This window comes from Eleutherodactylus coqui, chromosome 7 (genome assembly GCF_035609145.1).
Source record: "Eleutherodactylus coqui strain aEleCoq1 chromosome 7, aEleCoq1.hap1, whole genome shotgun sequence".
Taxonomy (NCBI): domain Eukaryota; kingdom Metazoa; phylum Chordata; class Amphibia; order Anura; family Eleutherodactylidae; genus Eleutherodactylus; species Eleutherodactylus coqui.
The window spans coordinates 83,278,516-83,299,564 of record NC_089843.1 but is presented as its reverse complement, the minus strand read 5'-3'; the positions used below and the strand labels follow the sequence as shown (position 1 = coordinate 83,299,564).

Below are 21,049 nucleotides of genomic sequence, written 5' to 3'. Positions count from 1 at the left end.
CTCCTGGGCCCCAATTATTTACTAGGTCTCTCCTGGTATCCAGTGCCTTTGCCACATAGGACATAAATACTGCAAAGAGGACATTGGCTTGCCTCAGACTTCAGGCCCTCTGAACTTCAAAGTAAACCTTTTAGTGATGTAACTCTTGGAGCTATTGTAAGTATGCATTGCACACACACACTTGATAGGTTTATAGCAGGGGTGCACAAACTTTTTTTTGGTCCAAGAGCCACATTGTCTCTCCGAAGGGCCAAAACGAAGTGTAAAAAAGCCATGGAAAATCTTTTTAGGGCATATTGTAAGTACATGCTATAAATGTCTGATAGGTGCTGGTTCCATCAACTCCTAACTGTCCTAACTTCTCCCCCTTTGACAGTTCAGGCAGCAGAAGGCCATTGATATGTGCAGTGTTCTCCATTGTAGAACATGGGCATTGCAGAAATGGCCTGCATTTCATAAATATCGAACTACTATGGAGATGTCCACAGTGGATACACTATCCTAGCAAACCTAATCTGACACCTGAGCAAGAATCAAAAGTAGTTGTCACTAGGCCTTCTGTGCACACTGCTGGAATCTCAGCCAGGACACAGTGTGATCCTACAAGCATATTTTGATGGTACGCTATGGGTCACTGTGGCAATGCAGTAGGAACTGTAGTTCTTCCTGACATTTGGTCTCTGTTGCCACAATGGTTCCTAATTAACTTGTTAGCTACTTTTTTTTTAGGGAGTTATTACACAAGTACTAGTGCCTGAATTTTCACAACAATTGCTGGGCGGCATCGGCGCTCACAGGTGCTGCCCGGGAATTGTTGGGAAACCGTGAGTGCTAGCGGCTAACACTATTGCTTGTGTAAGAACACCCTTATATCTTAGAACTTCAATCATGTCTTACAGTTTGCTCCAAGTTGTGTTGCTGTGAACTGCCAAACCAGGTCAACTTTGACAATGTATCAGGGCTGAACAGGTTAAGACCGGATGTCACAAAGACCTGCTCAATTTTCAGCTTGTCCGATTGTGGCTTGAAATAACACATACGGTAAGTGTCTTTACAGGCGCCAAGATTTCTCCGTGTAACCTCCATACTCTGAAACTCCAACACATTGGACCATCTACTAGCCAAACTTTTCAACCTCTGAGTAGAACCAGTTGCGTAGGGTTATTGACTGCGTTATGTTTTTCCTGTCTCTTACCCTCGTAGATTATGGGCAGAGTCTTCTCCATATGAGTCTGTCACTCAGTTCACAAAGAAGCAAAGGCCATTGCATTTTTCACATTTTATTTAATAATAAAGAATGGAACAATCAAAGTGTTCACCGGCAAAAGAGAGAAAAATAGAACATTCAGTCAGCATGAGAGTAAAATAATGGTAAACATTTAAAGTCTCTAAAGTACTATTTGTCATCATCAGACAAGTCGGAGACTAGTGTAGGAAAGGGTGAAGGGCTATATGTAAATGGTGTTGGTTGTGGTGCCAGTGAAGTGTGATCGTGCGAGACGTGTTATGTTCTACTTAGAATGACTATAGCAGAGCGCTCTTATTGTGTCTATATATTTATGCAGAAAGAGACGGTAGCCTTACGTTTCAAAATAGATGTCTTTTGCATGAATTTGCCATAAACCGCTCTACCCAACGACCAATATAATCTCTTGTCTAAAGGTGGATCCTAGCTTATTCTATTATCAACATAATTTCCAAAAATGCTGGTTTTCCAGTCAAAAAAAATATTGGTCTTTAGGTGGGATTATTTATAAAACTGTTGTAATTTTGGCCCTATATGGGAAGAATCGGACTTCCCAGGGGTGTAATATTGTCATTGCTTTACAGTAATTTGCCTCCAATCAGCACTGTATAATCATGGGCCTCTGATCATAAGACAATCCATGGGTCTCCCATCACTGTTGTACGATCCATTGGCTTTCAATAACTATTGTACAATCTGTGACACTCATCACCACTGTGTGACCCATAAAGGTCTAATAATAATTATATGACCTATGGGCCTCCCATCACCATTCTATGACCCATAGACCTGCAATCATTATTGTATGACCTATGGAACGTCAATCACCATTGTAGGATCTATAGCCCACAGCACAAACTTTGCATACAGAATGAATGTAGGAGTTTTGTGGGTTGAAGCAATATGCAATGAGTCTATCAATTCACTAAAAGCTAAATAGATCATAGAGGCACAGAAATGTATTGGCATAGGTTATTGTAACAAAGAATAAGTCCCCCTCTACATATTTACAACGGCTGACTGCTTATCTGTGAAAGGACAGATCCAATTGCCATTAAATCGGTACTCCAAGTGGCCAATTTAGAGCACGTACCATAGAATCTACATCCAGTCTCATTTTTAAGAAAAAGAGATACAGATGACATCTGTGGGACGGAGGTTACACATTGTGATGACTAGTAACCCAGCCTTTGGTTTGCAATGCATGTCACACAACCCCAAATGTCCGGCCACCAAACCTGCCATCTGTACTTGTTTTTCTTAAACAGGGACAGGTGACTTCTGATGAAAGCCCTACAACAGCCATGACCGAAGGTATGTATGTATAAAATGTATGTGGCAGAATCGGCGGCCATGGCAGCAAATCGGCTGTTAATTAGTGACAAACTCTCTTAGTCTCGACTCTCTATACATGATGTGCAATTCTATGACGACTATCTCAGTATCCCTTTCATCAGCTAACGTGATACATTAATGTGGCATCTAATATGTAGTGTAGGAATCAATGTGTGTGCATGGCAGTGGGTTTTTTTAATTACATATATACCATACTAATGTTTTACATATTCTGTTAGTGCTGCGCGGAGTACCTATCCATGATTGGGTGTACGTGTGCCAAATCATAACAAGCATGACCAGTAATTCACTGTAAATACCCATCCTGCTTAATAAAGATGTATTCAGGCAGATTTCCTCATTAGAATCATCTGAGTGATTGATTTCTTACTGCAAACCTATATATTCTGCGCTGCACCAATTCAGGTACTCAAAGCAAAGAATGCAAGTGTCCTGACATTCAATAAATGTTTAAGTACATAATGGTTGAAATTGTTCTGAAAGCAACCATTTCAGCAAATATGTTGTTTTTCCCCCCCATTATACATTGATTGTATTTTCTGTAGAAAATCAATATTCTCACTGCTACAAGAGCAAGTTACAGCAAAATGTATACTTTTTAAGAGGTTGCCCAGGATAAGGGTTCCTTTTTTTTTCCCCGGAAGGGGTGAGGGAACAGCTCCGCTCCTATTTATAGGCTATAGCTAGTATTGCATCCAAGTGAATATTGTAATGTCAAACCAGCCCATGAAGAAGAAAGCAGAGCCTTTTTATCCAATCCTGGACAACTCCTTTGAAAACCATGTCCGTTTTTGTTATACTTTTCAGTGTCCTTGGTGAGGCAACTACCCAAAATTGTAGCCAACAATTAATTGGTCCGATCTACACAGGATAGAAGGTAGTTGAGAAGCCATCACAGATGAATCTTGCTCACTGATCTCTAGAATTGCATGTCTTCTAATTCCACTGCAAGCCCTAAAGTATATGCCTATCTTTCACTACCGTTTATTTCTAGTTTTCATTCAAAACACTTCATCAAATATCTGTGATCTGATTACAGTGACCCTCCATACACAGAGAAACAAAGATGGCCGCACCGCTCCTAACTACCTGAGGCACACTGTGCATTGTTATACATCACTAGTGTAAGACACTACATGCCACTCTGGCTAGTGCTGCCCATATAGGGCAGTCAGAGTGGCATGTAGTCAGAGTGCCTCAATTAGTTAAAAGCGATGCGGCCATCTTTGTTACTCTAGGAACGGAGGGTCGCACTACACGCTCCTTTTAGATTTGTCAAAAACTTTTTTCTGAGTGTGAAATTCATAGTGTAAAATTGATGCTGGCTGTAGCCAACACTACGGAGCGCTTAGGAGCTTAGTGCATATTGTTTATACATCAGTCTCCATATACCATAGGCTTCCTTCCTCTAGTGTTTGTTGCAAATGGAAAAAAATGTTCTTATTTAAAAGGGGCTGTCCATTTATAAAGTATTGATGGCCTATGCTTAGGACAGCCCATCAATAGTAGATGTTCGTGGGCCTGCCATCCGGGACCATCTCTGATCAGCTGTTTGCTGGATCGCTATGCTTGTGCACTGAGCTAATTTCTGCAGGAAGCAGACACCTTTGTTTGCTATACAGGCATAGTTCTCACTGAAGTGAAGAGCCTGCAATACCAAGCTTAGGCACTGCAGTGGGAACGGAGCTATTCGTTTCCTGCACAAATTGGCTTAATGCATTAATCTGATGCACAGCTAATCGTCAGGGAGCCCAGGTGGTGCACATCAACCAATCAAATATTGATGGTCTATTCTGAGAATAGGCCATCAATGGTATACAACTGAACAACCCCGTTAATGCTGTCTATGCAGGCAAGTTGAAGCTTTTGGTAAAACTAAAGCACTGATCCCTAGTGAGGTACATTAAAGGGGTTGTCAGAGTTAATTCCTTTTTTAATTCATGCTCTGTGTAAATATAATAAAAGCTCTTTATATTCAGCTTTCTTGGCTCCCGGCAGCTCCAGCACTGCAGCTCTGTCCTCTGTGCCAGGTGACTCCAGTCAGCCTGTTTATGAGATATCATAGGCTGCTGCAGCCAATCACAAACATTGGTGCTCGAACACTAAGGTCTGAGATTGACTGCAGTAGTCTGTGAGGTCCTGTAAACCGTCTGATTGCAGCCTGACAACCCAGCATCGGAGAGGAAACTGAAGCTGTGAGGATCAGGAAGGGGCGAGTATCGGATGCTGCATCTTTATACATGGGGAGCACTAATTGAAGAAAAATTACGCTGACACCCCTTTTATGGACTTGATTTGGACGGAACAATGGATCATAAAAACATGGTGTCAAGAAAATAAAATTTTTTTGAAGATGCGGTGTCCAATTTTTTTACATTTTTAATTGCTAAAATTAAAAATTTTGTTCCAGGGCAAAAAATGGACATGAAAGGAAACAGGTAAAGATCAGCTTTTTTTTTTTCTTTATGCTAACTTTGGAAAATGTCCCCTACCCCTCCCTAACATCCCCTACCCCCAAAAAATGAAGGATTCTTTCTATTTATCACATTCACAAAAGCCCAAAGTTTCTAGACTGCAACAATGCAGAGAAGTAAAAAAGCATTTGATTTGAGGCTTTGCTTCTACACACGAAGTCTCAAAACTTAGTGATCATTGAAGTCATTTACTGAAACCATAACCAGCAACACAGCTTTTAGCATCTAGAATTACAACCACCACTGACATAAGAAATTTCCTGCTACTTCACGGAACTCAAGTATAAAAACATCCAAAAATATCCAGTGTTTTACATTCTAAATATGCATTTGTTTTATTATTGCAAATGCCGAACATTATTGTCCTCCTTACAATGACAGGTTGAGACTAATTCATATATAACCTTTCATTGCAGCATCTAGGATTTGATAAAGGGGGGGTGGGGGTGGGGGGGGGAATAAATAAAAATGTGCAAAGCGGTGAACTGAGCTTTCAAGCTTGTTCAATTTCAGAACTAAGCTCTTTTCAAAAAATATTTTTTTTCAAATATTGCTTCAGGAAAAAAAAAAAGGCTTTCAAGTCACGAACTGACCTAACTGCAAAAATGATAAGGCGGATTTATTTTCTAGGTTATAAGTCTTATTGAGGTGTAAAAGAAATTGATTTTTACACCAAAAATGAAAATAGGATGTGGAAAAATATGCATTGCTTATTTTTCTAAACCTAAGTGTTGCTTTGTTGGGAGGAGAGAGGCTTTAGGGGGTTCCACCTTAAACCAATCAGAGTCCACCTTGACCTAGATACAGCTGATATGGTAATATCTAGCCAATCTGGACCTTGGCAATTGGTATGATATTATCTAGTCAATGTTGACCTAGACGCAATTCGTATGGTCTTAGCTGTCCAATCTAGATCTAAACGCAATTGGGAAGTTCATAACTAGTCAACCTTCTACGAGAAAGGATCGGTGTGTTATGTTATCAATTGGATCTAGGTCGAAATTGGCATGGTAATATCCAGCTAAGGGCTCTTTCACACGAGCGTATATCAGCCATGGTTTTCATGGCCACCGCAATGTAAAAGCGCCCGGGCTGGCCAGTATAGCACCGTGCGCTTTCAGGCTGGGCCAAAAAGATAGCCCTGGAACTTTCTCTCCATCCGGAATACGTTGGCCGCTGCATGGGCTCCTATAGGAGCCATGACAGCATCGGAGGTGGGAGGGAGTTTAGCAACGTGACTGCTAAGCTCCCTCCCTCTTCTCTCCTCCCCTCCCCTCCGGGTGCTTGCGATGGGGGTGGAGCTCCGCTCCGCTCCAACCCATTGCTGGCTGTGGAAAGGGAGTGGGTGCTTGGCTCTGCCCCCATCCCGCCCACTCCCATTGCAAACAGCCAGAGGGAAGGAGAGAGAGGAGGCGAGGAAACGACATTGCGGCCTCGGCGTATATGCGTGGGGGCCCGTGCTGTCTGAATGGGCACTCAAATGTTAGCTTTGTGTGCCCGTTCATGTGTTTTTACAGCGCCGGCGGGCCCGCGTAAAAACACCTATGGCCTAGGAATGAGGCCTAGCCTAAACCTCAACACAATTTGTATGATTTTATCCAGTCACTCTTCACATAGACACAATTAGTATGGTCAACGTAGACCTAAAAAAAAATTGCGGTGCTTATATGTAGTCAGCCTTGACTTAAACCCGATTGGTACGGTATTACCTTGTCACCTCTGACCCAGATAAAATCATAACAATTTTGCTGAGGTCTAGATTGGCTATTTCCTGCCATACCAAATTTTATCTAGTTTTTCTCGACATACACCCACTTGGTATGATCTCATCTAGTCAATCTTGACCTAGGCACTATTACTATGGTCCCATCTAGCAACCTTGACCTAGATACAAATTGTTATCTTATTTAGGCAAACTAGACACTATTGGAATGTTCTTTTCAAGTTGAACAGGACCTAGACACAATTATCAGAACCCAATCAGTAACCACATTTGGACATTTTTCATCTAAACGTGTAAAAATCATACTGTTGCTGCTAACTATTATACAAACTGATATTTCATCTTAGGACACCCTGGTCCAAACCAAATCATCCACATGAAATCAAACAACCATAAAAAAGAAAAAAAATATTCAGCAAGCTTCCCTTTTGTGAAGTTACTCGTTTGTCTATGATTCGCTGTTGATGTGTATCCATTTATGATCTGTACAGTTATGTATGCACAGCAATACCAGTATACAGAAGCGTGCTTTGCTTAAACATAAATACAAGTAATTTCTAAATGAATCTTAACCACTTGATTGCCAGAGAGGCAGAGCAGTTAATTAGATGTTGTTTTTTTTTTTATCTTTTCATCTTAAAGTTCCTTTCGAGTTCTCTTGAGATTGAGATACAATGTATGGGCGCAGCTAAGCGGACTTCTGGGAGGCTTCTGTCTCTTGCTCGGACAGCTTCTCTTCTGACAGAACAGTCATCCATGGGGATACCGAGCGTGTGATTGTTTGCTTGGCCAGGTTGTAATGATTTATGACTGTGTAGAACTTCCCTTGAGCACTGGTGTCCTGTTCAGTGTAGTAGTTGTCAAGAGCCGCAGGGATGCATCGATTGTTCTGCAAATGGATAACAAGAAAGTAATCAGTGGTCTTTAAGTCTACAAAGGCCTACCTGAATGCCTCATTCAAGGCTTACAATTACCTTTTATAAAGGCTACGTGACTATTAATTCCCAGGGTTTGGAATTCGGATCATTCTCAGAATAGAATTCAGTAACCAGATGAAACTAATTGCATTATGTGAATCGAGGATATATTGGTAGCCTAACTTGGCTCAGCAGTCACCAATATCACGTTTTTGAGCCTCTTCTTACCACACATAGAAGCCTAGAGTTTGAAGGGACCACCAGGGTCATCTAGTCCAACCCCCTGTATTTCTTTTGGGTAATTAACCTGGTTAACCTCCGGTTCCTTACCCACAAGAACTACAGTGCCTAAGCACCTTTGTTTGTCTAATGTACAGCATCGCTATTCCTGGGGCCTCCTGTACACAGGCAAATTTGCATTGCGAAATCCAGAGCGGGATTCCATGGCAAATCCAGCTCCTAGCATGCTGTGACAATACGCAATTTCCTTCCACAAGCGGAAATCTATTGCGATTTGTTTGTTTTTTGACGCACAGGGGAGAAATTGCAGTATGCTGCGATTTTGTGCAAGCTACGCATGGCCATCTTCCATTGAAGTCAATGGAAGCCGCCCATGCCGTGGGCATTCTGCAATCATCATTGCAGAATGGTTGCGGCAGTGCTATAGCGACAGCGCGGCGTCCTCTGTACTGCGCATGTGCACCGGCCGGCACATCAGCAGCAGAGGAGAAGACGCCGGACAGGTCCTAATGGGTAACCGACTGGGCATCGGATCAAATCCCAAATGCAGGGTTCGCCCCACCTGTGTGCAGGTGGCCTTAATGGATGATTTTTTTCCTGTTGAGTTGCTTCTTGTTTAAAAAATATAGTAATGTTACAGTTCTGTAACATTGTTGTCATGTGTATTAGACAAGAGCAGGTTCAATGAATCTTTGCCAGTCAGATATTTACCTGCATAAATACAAAAACGCGGTAAGAAATCTTTAAATGGTCCCTACACTTTGTTCATGTTCATATAATAGCCACTGTGATAACTAGCAAAAGTGCAATTCACATGTCAGCGATTTGCTGCAGATTTAACCCCCCTTCAGTTTGAATTCAAATCGAACCTTTAGGCTATGCTTACACGGGGTGAAAATGCTGCTGAATGTCCGCAGTCACAATCTGCACCACTGGTGCGGATTTTGACTTGAAATCAGCTGTGTACCTGCAGCTGCTTTCAGAACATACAGCGCTCTCCTTACCTCCACAGTTTTTGGCTCACTCCTTCACCCGGTACCCGGCAGACTATTGAGCGCAAAGCCATCGGACCAGCGGTGCTCCACTCAGTACAGGCTGCCAGGTACCGGGTGAAGGAGTGCGTTGACAGCCGAAGACTTTAGAGGTTACAAGACAGCTGCATCTTTTGAAATCTGCTCCGGGTACGCAGCGTATTGCAAGTCAAAATCCCCACCAGTTGTGTTGAGTTTGACTCTGCCCTGGATGCAGAAATGCGGTAGAATTTACCGAAGAAATTTCATCTGAGAACATTCATCAGAACTTCCACCACTGTGTGAACATAGCCTAATGGTATGTTCACATGTAGCAGTTTTTGGTGCTGACCAATCCTCATACACTATCTTGGTGTGGGTGGGTGTGCGCATAATACACGCCAAGATAGTGCATGTCACGCTCTTGTTTGCGAGGCACTGTTGAAAGTAATGTAAAGTTCGTTAAGCGGTAAAAAACGCTCATGTGAGATAGAGCCCTAAGGTAATATAGCAGATACAGTTACTGCAGGGGGTTTATATTATCATTGATATTTTATGCCCAGGAGGAGATAACCCACACAGAAATCTAACACGGTGACAAAATCAAGCTCAGGGAGGCACTAATTTATCTGACTGGCTCTTCAATTCCAGTTTTACAGATATAAGGACACTCTTAAGTAGGCAATATTTGGTGCAGACTGACTCAGATTTCCAGTAGGCTTCATCCCTTAAACTGAAGACTGTTGTGGATTTTGACACAGCAGATCTATGATGTGTATCTGTGTGTAAACATACCCCAAAGTGCTGGCAACTAGGGGTCTCACTCATTTTAAATCTGCTGTCTCTGGTAACAAGATGACTAATGATCTTCCCTGTGCTATTGGGGGAATAAAAGAATTCAATCTATAAGCAGAGAGGTGGTGAAGAAAAACATAGCTTACTTAAATGAATTCAAGTCTCAAGGTCCAGATACATAACATTGTAGGATACTAAGGCTGCCTGTCTGTCCATTGGCGAATTTTCATTGCGTTACCCGTGGCAATAATATGGGAACGGGGAATGCAGTAAACGCTTTCCATAGTGTTGCTATGGAAAGCGCAGCACCACTGTCCACGAGCAGAGAATCCTAGAGATAGGCTCACCACGGAGAATCGCAGCATATCTGCTCAGTGGGGAGAACCATTCGCTCTCCCCTGCTCCTGGGCGGTTGCTCCCGCGGTGCAGATCCACTGCGGGATATCCCTACCCCCGTGGACAGGCAGCCCAAAGGAAGCAGCGGAGGTAATTGCTGAACCACTCGCCATAATCTTTGAAAATTCTAGGAGAACAGGAGAAGTCCCAGAAGAAAAGGGCAAATGTTGTCCCTAGCTTCCAAAAAAAGGGAAGAAGGTGGATCCAGCAAACTACAGGCCTGTGAGCCTGACTTCTATACCGGAAAAGATCTTTGAACAAATTATTAAACAGCATGTATGCAAGAAATTGGATAAAAATGGAGTAATTAACCAGAGCAGGTTTGTATCAAACAATTCATACTACACTAATCTAATTTTCTTGTATGACAGAATCACCGACTGGGTTGATCAGGGAAATGCGGTGGATATAATATACACTGAATTTAGTAAAAGCATTTCGCAAAGTATCTCATACCATCCTTATTGAAAAAATGGTATTGACAAGGCAACTGTTAGGTGGATTCACAACTGGATGAGTGATCGTACTCAGTAAGTGGTCATAAATGGCTGCACAGCCAAGTGGAAGAATGTATCAAGTGGGGTACCACAAGGCTCTGTCCTAGTCCCAGTGTTGTGCAACATATTTAAAAATTATCTGGAGGAGGGAATTGATGGGAAACTGATCACATTTGTCAACGACACAAAGCTAGGAGAGATAGCTTACACTAGGTGAGAGAGAGTGTATTCAAAAATATGTAGAAAAGCTTGAACGGTGATCTAGAAACTTGCACATACAGAATAAGAGGAATTGGGCTAAGCAGCAGCAGAAAAGAAACTTGGGTATACTAATAGATCATAGACTGAACATGAGTCAACAATGTGATGCAGCAGCCAAAAAGGCAACCACAATTCTGGGATGTATTAAGAGAAGCATAGAGTCTAGATCACGTGAGGTAATTATCCCCCTCTACTCTTCCTTGGTCAGACCTCATCTGGAATACAGTGTCCAGTTCTGGGCACCCAGATTTAAAAAAGACATAGACAAACTGGAGCAAGTTCAGAGAAGAGTTACCAAGATGGTGAGCGGTCTGCAAATCATGTCCTATGAGAAACTGTTAAAGGATCTGGGAATGTTTAGCTTGCAAAAAAGAAGGCTGAGAGGAGATTTAATAGCTGTCTACAAATATCTGAAGGGCTGTCACAGTGTAGAGGGATCAGCCCTATTCTCATTTGCACAAGGAAAGACTAGAAGCAATGGGATGAAACTGAAAGGGAGGAGACACAAATTGGATATTAGTAGACACTTTCTGACAGTGAGGGTGATCAATGAGTGGAACAGGCTACCACGGAGGTGGTCAGTTCTCCTTCAATGGAAGTGTTCAAACAAAGGCTGGACAGACATCTGTCTGGGATGATTTGGTGAATCCTGCTCTAAGCAGGGGGTTGGACCAAATGACCCTGGAGGTTCCTTCTAAATCTACCATTCTATGATTCTAATGGGAAGTGTATAAATGCAATGACTCATGGTTCCTATGGTGGGAAAAGGGATAGAGAGTCATACAGATCTGACTGCTGGAGCTAATAGTGAGTGATTTACTGTGTTAGTTACTGGAATTACATATGCACTGCAGAGTTCTTTAGTGTCCTTTATGATGATGATATTTGTGTGTGTTACAGACAGTTGGAGAATTATAGATTCTGCTCTCTATGTGCAATGTAGAGAAGACAGTTTAGTAGCAGTCTCATCCTGCCAGCTCAGAGAGAACCGAAAATCAGATACACAGCCTAGAGAGGAGAAAACTGGTGGGAGGAACCTGGTGCCCAGGCTGTGTTTTATACACTGTATACACACGCATTGTAACTGTACACACTGCTTTCTGACTGTCTGTAACATACACACAGACAAAAAAAAATCATTATCAAGACCGTGTAGAGCAAGAGTCCGCAGTGGAGATGTCATTTCTGTAGCTAAAACGTAACTTACTCTTCATTTGACTCATCCAGTTCCTCCAATTCCCTCACTGCGTCTCCTGTCACTTACTTTACAGCAGACGGGAGCCAGCAAGTTAAGTGGAAGAGAGACCACTAGTAGCCAGCCATTTACAGTGATTTTTCAGCATAAAAACATCATTTTAGATAAAGTAAATAGCAGTTGTTTGAAAAGTTAGTGATAATTTAATAAAAAAAAGGCCACAGATGACTATTAAGTAGAAAAGGATAAAAGGTGCACTTGGATACATTTTTGCTTGTACTTCATTAGTAAATGAGCCGGCCAGCTGCTTCTCTATCACTGAATAGAAATGTTTACTTATATTGGCTTCATGCATTCTGTCATCTGCAACCAATTTCTTCTTTAATGATTTAATATCCATATGTCTTTCTTACTCTTCGCTTGAACCAGTAACTAATAAGCCATAATTCACAGTGTGTGTATATAGTTTAATAAAGCAGGTCTGGACCAATAGCCAGGCATTTCTTGCTTTTCTCGAAGCTCCAAAAACCTATACCGTAGAGTCTGCATCCAATACTTATTGATTGGCTACTGGTGCTGCCAATAGGGCTATCTCTGGCTCCCATATGAAAAAGGAGCATTCTGTATCTGGTCAGGGCATTCGTACATTGTTGGCTTCAGAAAAACTTTCTTTTGTCATGGACCTTTTCTCAAGGAATATTCAATAAAACGGGAATTATAATGGAAGATGTATTATGATTTATTGGTCAAAACAGAATACCCCTTGTAAAAGGAAGTTGTCACAGCAAGTCACTGCCATGACTCTAGAACCTGAATCCGTCAGCATATTAAACCTGTGCTTGCTGCTGGGATCAGTTCTGACATCCATTTCCTTCCACAATGTAGGAGGGAAAAAAGCCAGAGGGTCAGATGTATAGGAGCATAGCCTAAGTAGATCTCACTTTTAGCTAATAGAGGGGGGGCCCTAAGTGCTTGATCGCAAACCCTAATGGAGCCTATGGACAGGGGTGGTCTTCCTGAGAGCATTCCCTTTAAATAACATGAATTTTAACACTGAGCAGGTATTATATAAAGAGAACATTGCGCCAAGAAACATTACTAATTTACATAGTTTAGTATTCGAAATGTCTTGAAACTACACTACTAGTTCTATTCCAGCTGGAGAGAGCACATACATACCATTGGTATCCACTTTAACTCTATTGGAAATTTTAATGCCATTATTGTTCAGACTTGTCAGATCAGCAGTAAGGGGCTTAAAGTTTATTTTACAACAACCCAAAAAGTGAGAACTGGGAACCTCAAGAAATAGTTGTGCACTGCTGTGTTTTCGAGCCCCTGCTGTGGACATCACTCATTAAGGGCCCATTTACACAGCTGTAGGCGTTTTACGAGTGACCACCAGTGCTGTAAAAACGCCTGAACGGCAAAGGGCCCAGCGCATATATGCAGAGGCCGCAATGCCGTGGGGCCTGGGAAGACCTTCCCTCCCCCTCACCAGCTCACCTCCTCTCTCCTCCCCTCCAGCCGTTTGCAATAGGAGTGTCGGGACGGAGCTAAGCTCCCGCCTCTTGTCCACAGCCAGCGACTGAAGGGGGCGCAGCTTGGCTCCGCCCCCTCCATTGCAAACAGCGGCAAGAGATGAAGAGGAGAAGAGAAGGGAGAGGGAGTTTATCAGTCACACTGCTTAACTCCCTCCCACCTCCCTTCTCCGGCAGCTAGCATAGGCTCCAAAAAGGATCTATGCAGCTGTTGCCGTCGGCATGAAGGCACCTGGTTGGGTGCTTTCACACCGCGGAAATACACTCCTGTGCACTGATGCATTGTAAGCCAATGCATCAGAGGGGCAGCGTATATCGACCGGGCATGAAAACCAGGCTGATATACGCCCGTGTGAATAAGTCCTAAAGGGGTTTACTTGCAAATTTTAAAACATTATAAAGGGTTAAAATGAAGACAAATTGAATACTCGCCTATCCCGGCGGTTCCCCGTCCAGCGCTGCAGCCCTGGTGCCCGCCCCACAGAAGAAGCGCCATTCATTGTGCATGTGACCACTCAGCCACCCACTGTTCTCAGCGGCCATGGGTATTCAATTTCTCTTCATTTTAACCCTTTTATCATTTTTATTTAATGTCTCGGGAAACCCCTTTAATATGTCAGCACTTTGACCTCCTTTGGAAGATCGTCTGGTAAGCTTGTCTTAGGGCGACTTCACACACAACAGATCTCCTCTGGGCTTTCCACTGGAAATCTGATACAACCAAATCCTCACCTCAATGGTGCAAATTGTACAGCGGCTGATCTGCTGCGGATTTTAACCCTTTTACTGTATTTCAAGAGCTGAAGTCCACAGCATCAATAGACATGCTGCAGATTTAGAATCCACAGAGTTTATCAAAAACGCTGGGAATTTAAGAAAAATCTCCATATGCCTTGCATTGTAAACGCTGCTTTATGCGACTTTAATTCAGAGCCATAAATTGTTCGCACGAGCGGATGAGTGAACGATGACCACAAAATGATGTGAACAGGTGAACAATTATTTTATTGCCTGCATGAGAGGAATGATGAAAGGGAAGCAAATTAATTCTCGTTCAATCGCTGGCTGTGTTTAGACTGAACGATTATTATTCAAATTTGCGCGATCCAACAATTTTTTTTGTGCGATAATCACCCCGTGTAAAAGGGCCCTCAGGGAGTGTCCAGACGTGATATGTATGCAGTTGCAGAAAATCCATGTGTGTTTACACGTACATTTTTCACGGATTTCGCCCTACTCCTTGAAATGGGTGAAAATCCGCATCATTTGTCAATTTCTGCTGCGGCTTCTCCTATGTAGTTGTAGGAGAGAGATGGTAAAATAGGAAGTGTGAAACTAAACTTCCGATTCGATCTATACAATGATGAAATGTATGGAAATATTTGCAGTTGTGCAGTAAATACGGGGCATTCGATGTTCCATACAAAGCTAAACATATTTTTAAGATTCACAGTTAATTAGAACAGAATGTTCTGACACGCACTTAAAATATCTGAGCTAATTAGTTTCCTGCGTGGAGCGGCTGCGGTCTAATGCGTTGGTTGCTGCTCAGGAGGTTTGTTGTGTTCTCATACAGAGGCAGCGGACGCGCTGGTGCATAATGCGCGTCTTAAGGCCCCCTGTCCGGCCGACGCTTCCCATAGCATTGCTATGGAAAGCGCCGGCACCTGTCCACGAGCGGAGAATCATTGCGATTGTCCGCTCGCGGCGGGCAATTCGCGGCATGCTGCGAATTGCCACGATTCTCTGCGGTCAGCCTATCTATTAGATAAGCGAAAAGGAAGTGAAAAGAACTGGTATGGAGGCGCAACACTCTAAGCTACTGGAAGATGTAGATCAAAGTCCAATGTGTGATGGTGAAAGCACTTCTTTTTTATTATTTTTTCAGAAATTAAAAACCAGCAATGGAATACGCGTTTCGGGGAAGAACCCCTTCGTCAGTTCGGCTGGATAGGACTGTGTGCAGGAGGACAGGGGAGAAAAAAAATGCTTTAACTCTTTGTACTCCATAAATATTCCACTACCCTCACTGGGTCTTGCTCCACCCTCCTTTTTCATTTCTTATCTATTAGATAAGGCTGACCGGCGGAGATTCGCCGGTGGCTCCTGCGGCAGGCTTTGCTGTGGGATACTGCATCGCCCCGTGGTCAGCTAGCCTAAAGAGCAACTCTTGAGGCCCCTTTACACAGATTATGGTTCAAACGAGCCAAAGGGAACAAGAATTGTTTAGTCTAAATGCAGCCAAAGATCGATTGATGAATGATAAATCGTTCACTGTTCATTTTCTGCAGGCATAAACATCATCGTTGGCTTGTTTTAAATACCGATTATTGCAAGTCCATGCAAATGAATGAATTACAGAAATCTGCCACATTAGTATACCCTAATTCCCACGAGCAGATTTCCGTCGCGTGTCACGAGGCGGAAATCCGCGGCGTTGTCCCGCAGCTATTAGGTTCTATTGAACCTAATAGCGCAATGCTCACGGTGCGGAATTCCACAGTGGAATTCCACCCCGTGAAAACACCTGTAATCACCCGCGGCATGTTCTATTTGCCGCAGGCGTACCCACGGACGGCTTCCATTGCAGTCAATGGAAGCCGTCCGTCACGCTATCTTCCGCTGTAGCACAGCGGTAGATAGCGTGAAAACGCTTCCCCGTCCACCAACGCCCACGTCACGTATCGCTGCCAGCGCGTCATGCGCTGTACTGCGCATGCGTGCCGGCAAAGGCAGCGGGACATTGGGCAGCGGATCCAGAGGTGAGTGTGGGGTCTCTGGGGGGGGGGGGAATTCCGCTTGCGTAGCCCATCACAGCTGTGGGCACTAGGCCTATAGAGAGAATGTTGTCCAGCTTACTAGATTCTCTGCTGCAAAGGTGTGACACGAGGGAAAGGAATCAAGAGAATTGGTGCAGCACAAGAGGAAACAAACAAGTCGCCCAACAATAAGAGACCATCATCTGCAAGAAAAGTTTTTGTACCTGCAAGTCATTGTAAATGAATCTTAAGACTCCTTGAACTCTTAAACCAGTCCGTTATATATATTTACAGTGGAGACGTACCAGGCCATTGCTTAGGAATATTTACCATTCCTTGTCAACATCTGACAACCGCGCCGATATTTCGAGACATCTGGCCCCATCTTTTTGTCCGAGACGCTGATAAGCGTGGTTGTCTATTTTTCTGGCATATCCCATAAAACTAGCCGCTATCTGTTACTTCTAGTGTTCCCGATAACAAGCCGAACACATATGCTTCATTACCTTGAGAAATGTGATTAATCGGGTCGCACACTGTGAAGAATTCTCTGCTGATGCTGATTGATTGGTGTGTTAAGAAGCATTTAAAAGTGGACACCCGCTGGAAATATCAGATGCTGCCAGGCAACTGAGCCAGTTCTACTGCATGGCAGTCACTTCATCAGTTATACTATTCAACAGCCACCATTACCCCAAATAATCTGGGACCCTAGACAGTGGCATAGCAATAGGGCCTAGAAACTAAGGGGGACCAGGGGCCCCCCTCAACACTGACAATGTTGGGCTTTACTCTGGAGGCATGGCAAATTTTTTTATCCTCTTTTACAACCCATGACTAATAATAAACAACGACATGTATGTTTGCACTCCTCCAGATGGAAGACTCACATGAGCTTACAAATGACAGAGAACCTGCTGCCTTCTTCTTGTCACTGTAGAAGGTCCCTGGGGTGGCATATTTGATATTTCAGCCGCACTTCAGCAGCGGTGAGCGATTCCAGCGACCTGATTGGTTGTTGGGTACACATCCCCCTTTGGAGATGTGCACGAGTGGCCGGCCGCACGAGTGCTACTTCACGAGACCAGCAGGGGCTTAGGGTTTGGGTTTAGGGTTAGGTTTAGTGTTTGGGTTTAGGGTTGGGGTTAGTTGCCGACCCTCCTACGGCCCTGCTGCTGCTTATTTAACGGGCCCGGCCACTCGTTCACATCTCCAAAGGGGGGTGTGTACGCAACAATCAATCAGGATGCTGGAATCGCTCACCGCTACTGAAGTGCGGCTGAAATCCCAAATATGCCCTGGGGTGTCCTCTAAAGAATGTAATCTGGCACCCCCTGTACAGCTAACAGGCGCTACAGATAGAATATCAGGAAACATCATGAAAATAATCTTGGGTGCTTTGGTCTTTGGCCTAGGTGTTGTTCTTTAGGTATCTGCCCTACCTTTATTTCCACCATGTCCCATCCATAACTAGGGCAGTAGTTAGACTGGTTTTACATTGCGTTTTGAGAAACCAGCGCTGCCTCTACCTTGGATTCTGGCCTCCATGCAGAAAACTACATAAGGACTGAATCTGGATGGCACCATAGGAGACAGTAAGTCCCTGCTTCTATCTCCCTTCTCCATATGCCCCATCTGGACGCTCTTTTGTCCAGTCTGACCAGGACCAAAGAGGTCTCCGTTTCCCAAATTCTCCCCTTATGGCGCGGTTCAGGTTCCATTTCCACGTAGCTTTCTATATTGCGACGGCTGAAGGCCAGCCTGTGATCTCTGCACTTTCATCACGGCTCTGCGGCTCTGATCTCCCGCCCTGCCACTCACAACCGCATACCTAAGTCTGCTGTAGCTGCGCATATAAACTCCTGGGATCTAATTACTGAAGAGGAAACAATTGTCAGCCCGTGAGCAGAATATTTTACCAGTCGAATTCTTCAGATTTCTGCATTCAAACACCAACCACTTCACAGGGTTTTCTTTTATTTGTACGACGAGAAGTCATAAATATTTTTGGCAAAATGAAGAGATGTTGTTGCATTTAATTAGCCGCTAACTGGTGGAGAGACACAGAGTAGCAGGCAGGCTTTGTCTGAAGGCGTGTGATTAAATGTCTGCTTTACCCTAAATGCGTACGTTTCTTTTACACGTTGAAGACCGATGGGATTATCGTGTGCTCTAAGGGCAATCTGACGGAGCCGCGCTGCCTTCCCTGTCATACTGCTGATTGAACGGAGTGGCACATGTACTGCATCTTGATGCAATGTCTGCAGTGCTTGTTGGCAAGTCCCTCATTATGTTACAACAGCTGTCCTCTATTCTACAGAGTTCGCTAGATCTCATGCTATTAGGCGGAGTGGATACGTAACAGTAGTGTGCCACAAGGCCAATTTTTGTTCTGCAATGTGGTTACTGACCGGAATCACATTCTGAAACCACTGCAATTTGCAGTAAAATTTGCATGGTTTCGCCCACGTGGCACGCCATTTTCTGCCGTTCACAAAGGCAGCTGCAGCGTATTGGCGAAAAAATACACTGCAGCGATTGGCAAAAATTCTCGGACGGACTGCTCATGCTTAAATAGAGCCAGCTGACTTTTCCCAGCAGCTAAACTCCCTCTCCCTCCCTTTTTTCAGCTCCTATAGAAGTCTATGGGAGGTTCCAGTGTATCTCAGCCAAAGATAGGGCAAGACCTATCTTTGGACGCAGTGTATAAAATCAGCAGCTAAAAACGTCCGCTAATCTATTTTTTACAGCACTATTTTTTTGTGCGCCTAAAAATTGTCTCAGATGGTCGCGATTGTTGGACGCAGCTGTGTATATACGGTTGTGTGAATGCAGCCATAAGGCTGGCTTTACTTGGGCGTAAGAATATATTTTTGCACGCACATCAGCGTGTTTTATTGTACTTTTTGCGCCCACAAGGCATGTTCATCTGCACACAGCAAACAAATACACTCTGATTGAAATTGCTAATTAGTTCCAGATGTGTTCTTTTTTCAGCGGAATTATGCAGTCTTTCCCGCATCTCCTTGCGTATTACATGTACATTTGTGCACCCTCCATTGACTTCCATGGGGACCTTTGGTGCGGTGTGCAAATAAATAGAACATGCTCTGTTTTCGTGTATTTTTTCATGACCGAAATGCGCACGCAAATATGGAAGTGTGAATGAGCGCATTGGAATCAATGTCTTTCTTTTGCGTATTGCACACGCAAATTTTATACATGCAAATACATCCGTGTGAAGTCGGTCTTAAAAAGGATATTCCAATTTCATACAACTATGACTCAGATAGCAATACCCCTAATCTGCAGCAGGAGTGAGGGAACACCAAGCAAGCTGTGCTATGAGGTTTCCATAACTCCTATTCTCTTTGACCTCAGCAAAGGCGATATCCAGCTAAAAACGTACAAAGGATATATAGCTCTTTCGTCCAACGCAAAGCCGAGCAGCAGGTTTCAGTTGACCTTTGGCCAGGTTTATTAGCAAGGTTGCAAGCAAACGAAAACGGGAAGAATGCCTTTACATCTGAGCTGGAACCTACAGTCGGAGGTTCCGTCGCAGATCCGGCACAAAATACCAGAAAAAATAGTGCTGCATGTAGCTGTTTTTTCTTCTGGTTAAGCGTTGGGCCGCTGAGCGCAAACCGAACAGTCCCCATAATAGACAATAGGGTCAGTTCGGCGCCATTTGGTTCCATCATAAGATGGACACGTTCGGCTGCGGGGATGGCAGGGTGCACATTGCACTAAAGGTGCACTATGTAGCCATGTGTGGTCTATATATATAGAGACATGTACTAAGGATGCACTGTGCAGCCATGCCCGAGTCCCCTATATATTAGGACAAGTACTAAGAGTGCAGTGTGTAGTCATGTCTGGGTCCTCTATATATTAGGCAAGTACTTATGGTGCACTGTGTAGCCATGTCTGGGTCCCCTGTATATTAGGGCAAGTACTAATTGTGCACTGTGTAGCTGTGTCTGGGTCCCCTATATATTAGGACAAGTACTAAGGGTGCACTGTGCAGCCATGTCTGGGTCCCCCTATGTATTAGGACAAGTACTAAGGGTGCACTGTGTAGCCATGTCTGGGTCCCCTATATATTAGGACAAGTACTAATGGTGCACTGTGTAGCCATGTCTGGGTCCCCTGCATATTAGGACAAGTACTAAGGGTGCACTGTGTAGCCATGTCTAGGTCCCCTGCATATTAGGACAAGTACTAAGGGTGCACTGTGTAGCCATGTCTGGGTCTCCTATATATTAGGACAAGTACTAAGGGTGCACTGTGTAGCCATGTCTGGGTCCCCTGCATATTAGGACAAGTACTAAGGGTGCACTGTGTAGCCATGTCTAGGTCCCCTGCATATTAGGACAAGTACTAAAGGTGCACTGTGTAACCATGTCTAGGTCCCCTGCATATTAGGACAAGTACTAAGGGTGTGTTGTGTAGCCATGTCTAGGTCCCCTGTATATTACGACAAGTACTAAGGGTGCACTGTGTATTATTTTCAATGAAGTAGATATAGCCAGTTCAACGTGCAAAAAAATCTTATTCCTTTATTTGAAGTTTTCACATAAAAGCTCAAGACAAAAAATTTAAAATCTTTGTGTAGCGTTATGCCAAAAAACTAAAAAAA

General features: G+C 43.7%; 1 protein-coding gene across 2 annotated transcripts in view; it reads right to left on the bottom strand.

The window, feature by feature from the left end:
- Positions 1-5,530: 5,530 nt before the first annotated feature.
- Positions 5,531-21,049, bottom strand: part of NSG1 (neuronal vesicle trafficking associated 1) — a 67,572-nt gene continuing 52,053 nt past the window's right edge. For both annotated transcript variants that reach the window (XM_066573289.1, XM_066573290.1), the window contains exon 5: positions 5,531-7,688. In XM_066573289.1, the coding sequence (XP_066429386.1) occupies positions 7,488-7,688 (201 nt within the window). In that variant the 3' untranslated portion in view covers positions 5,531-7,487. The remainder of the gene's footprint in view (positions 7,689-21,049) is intronic.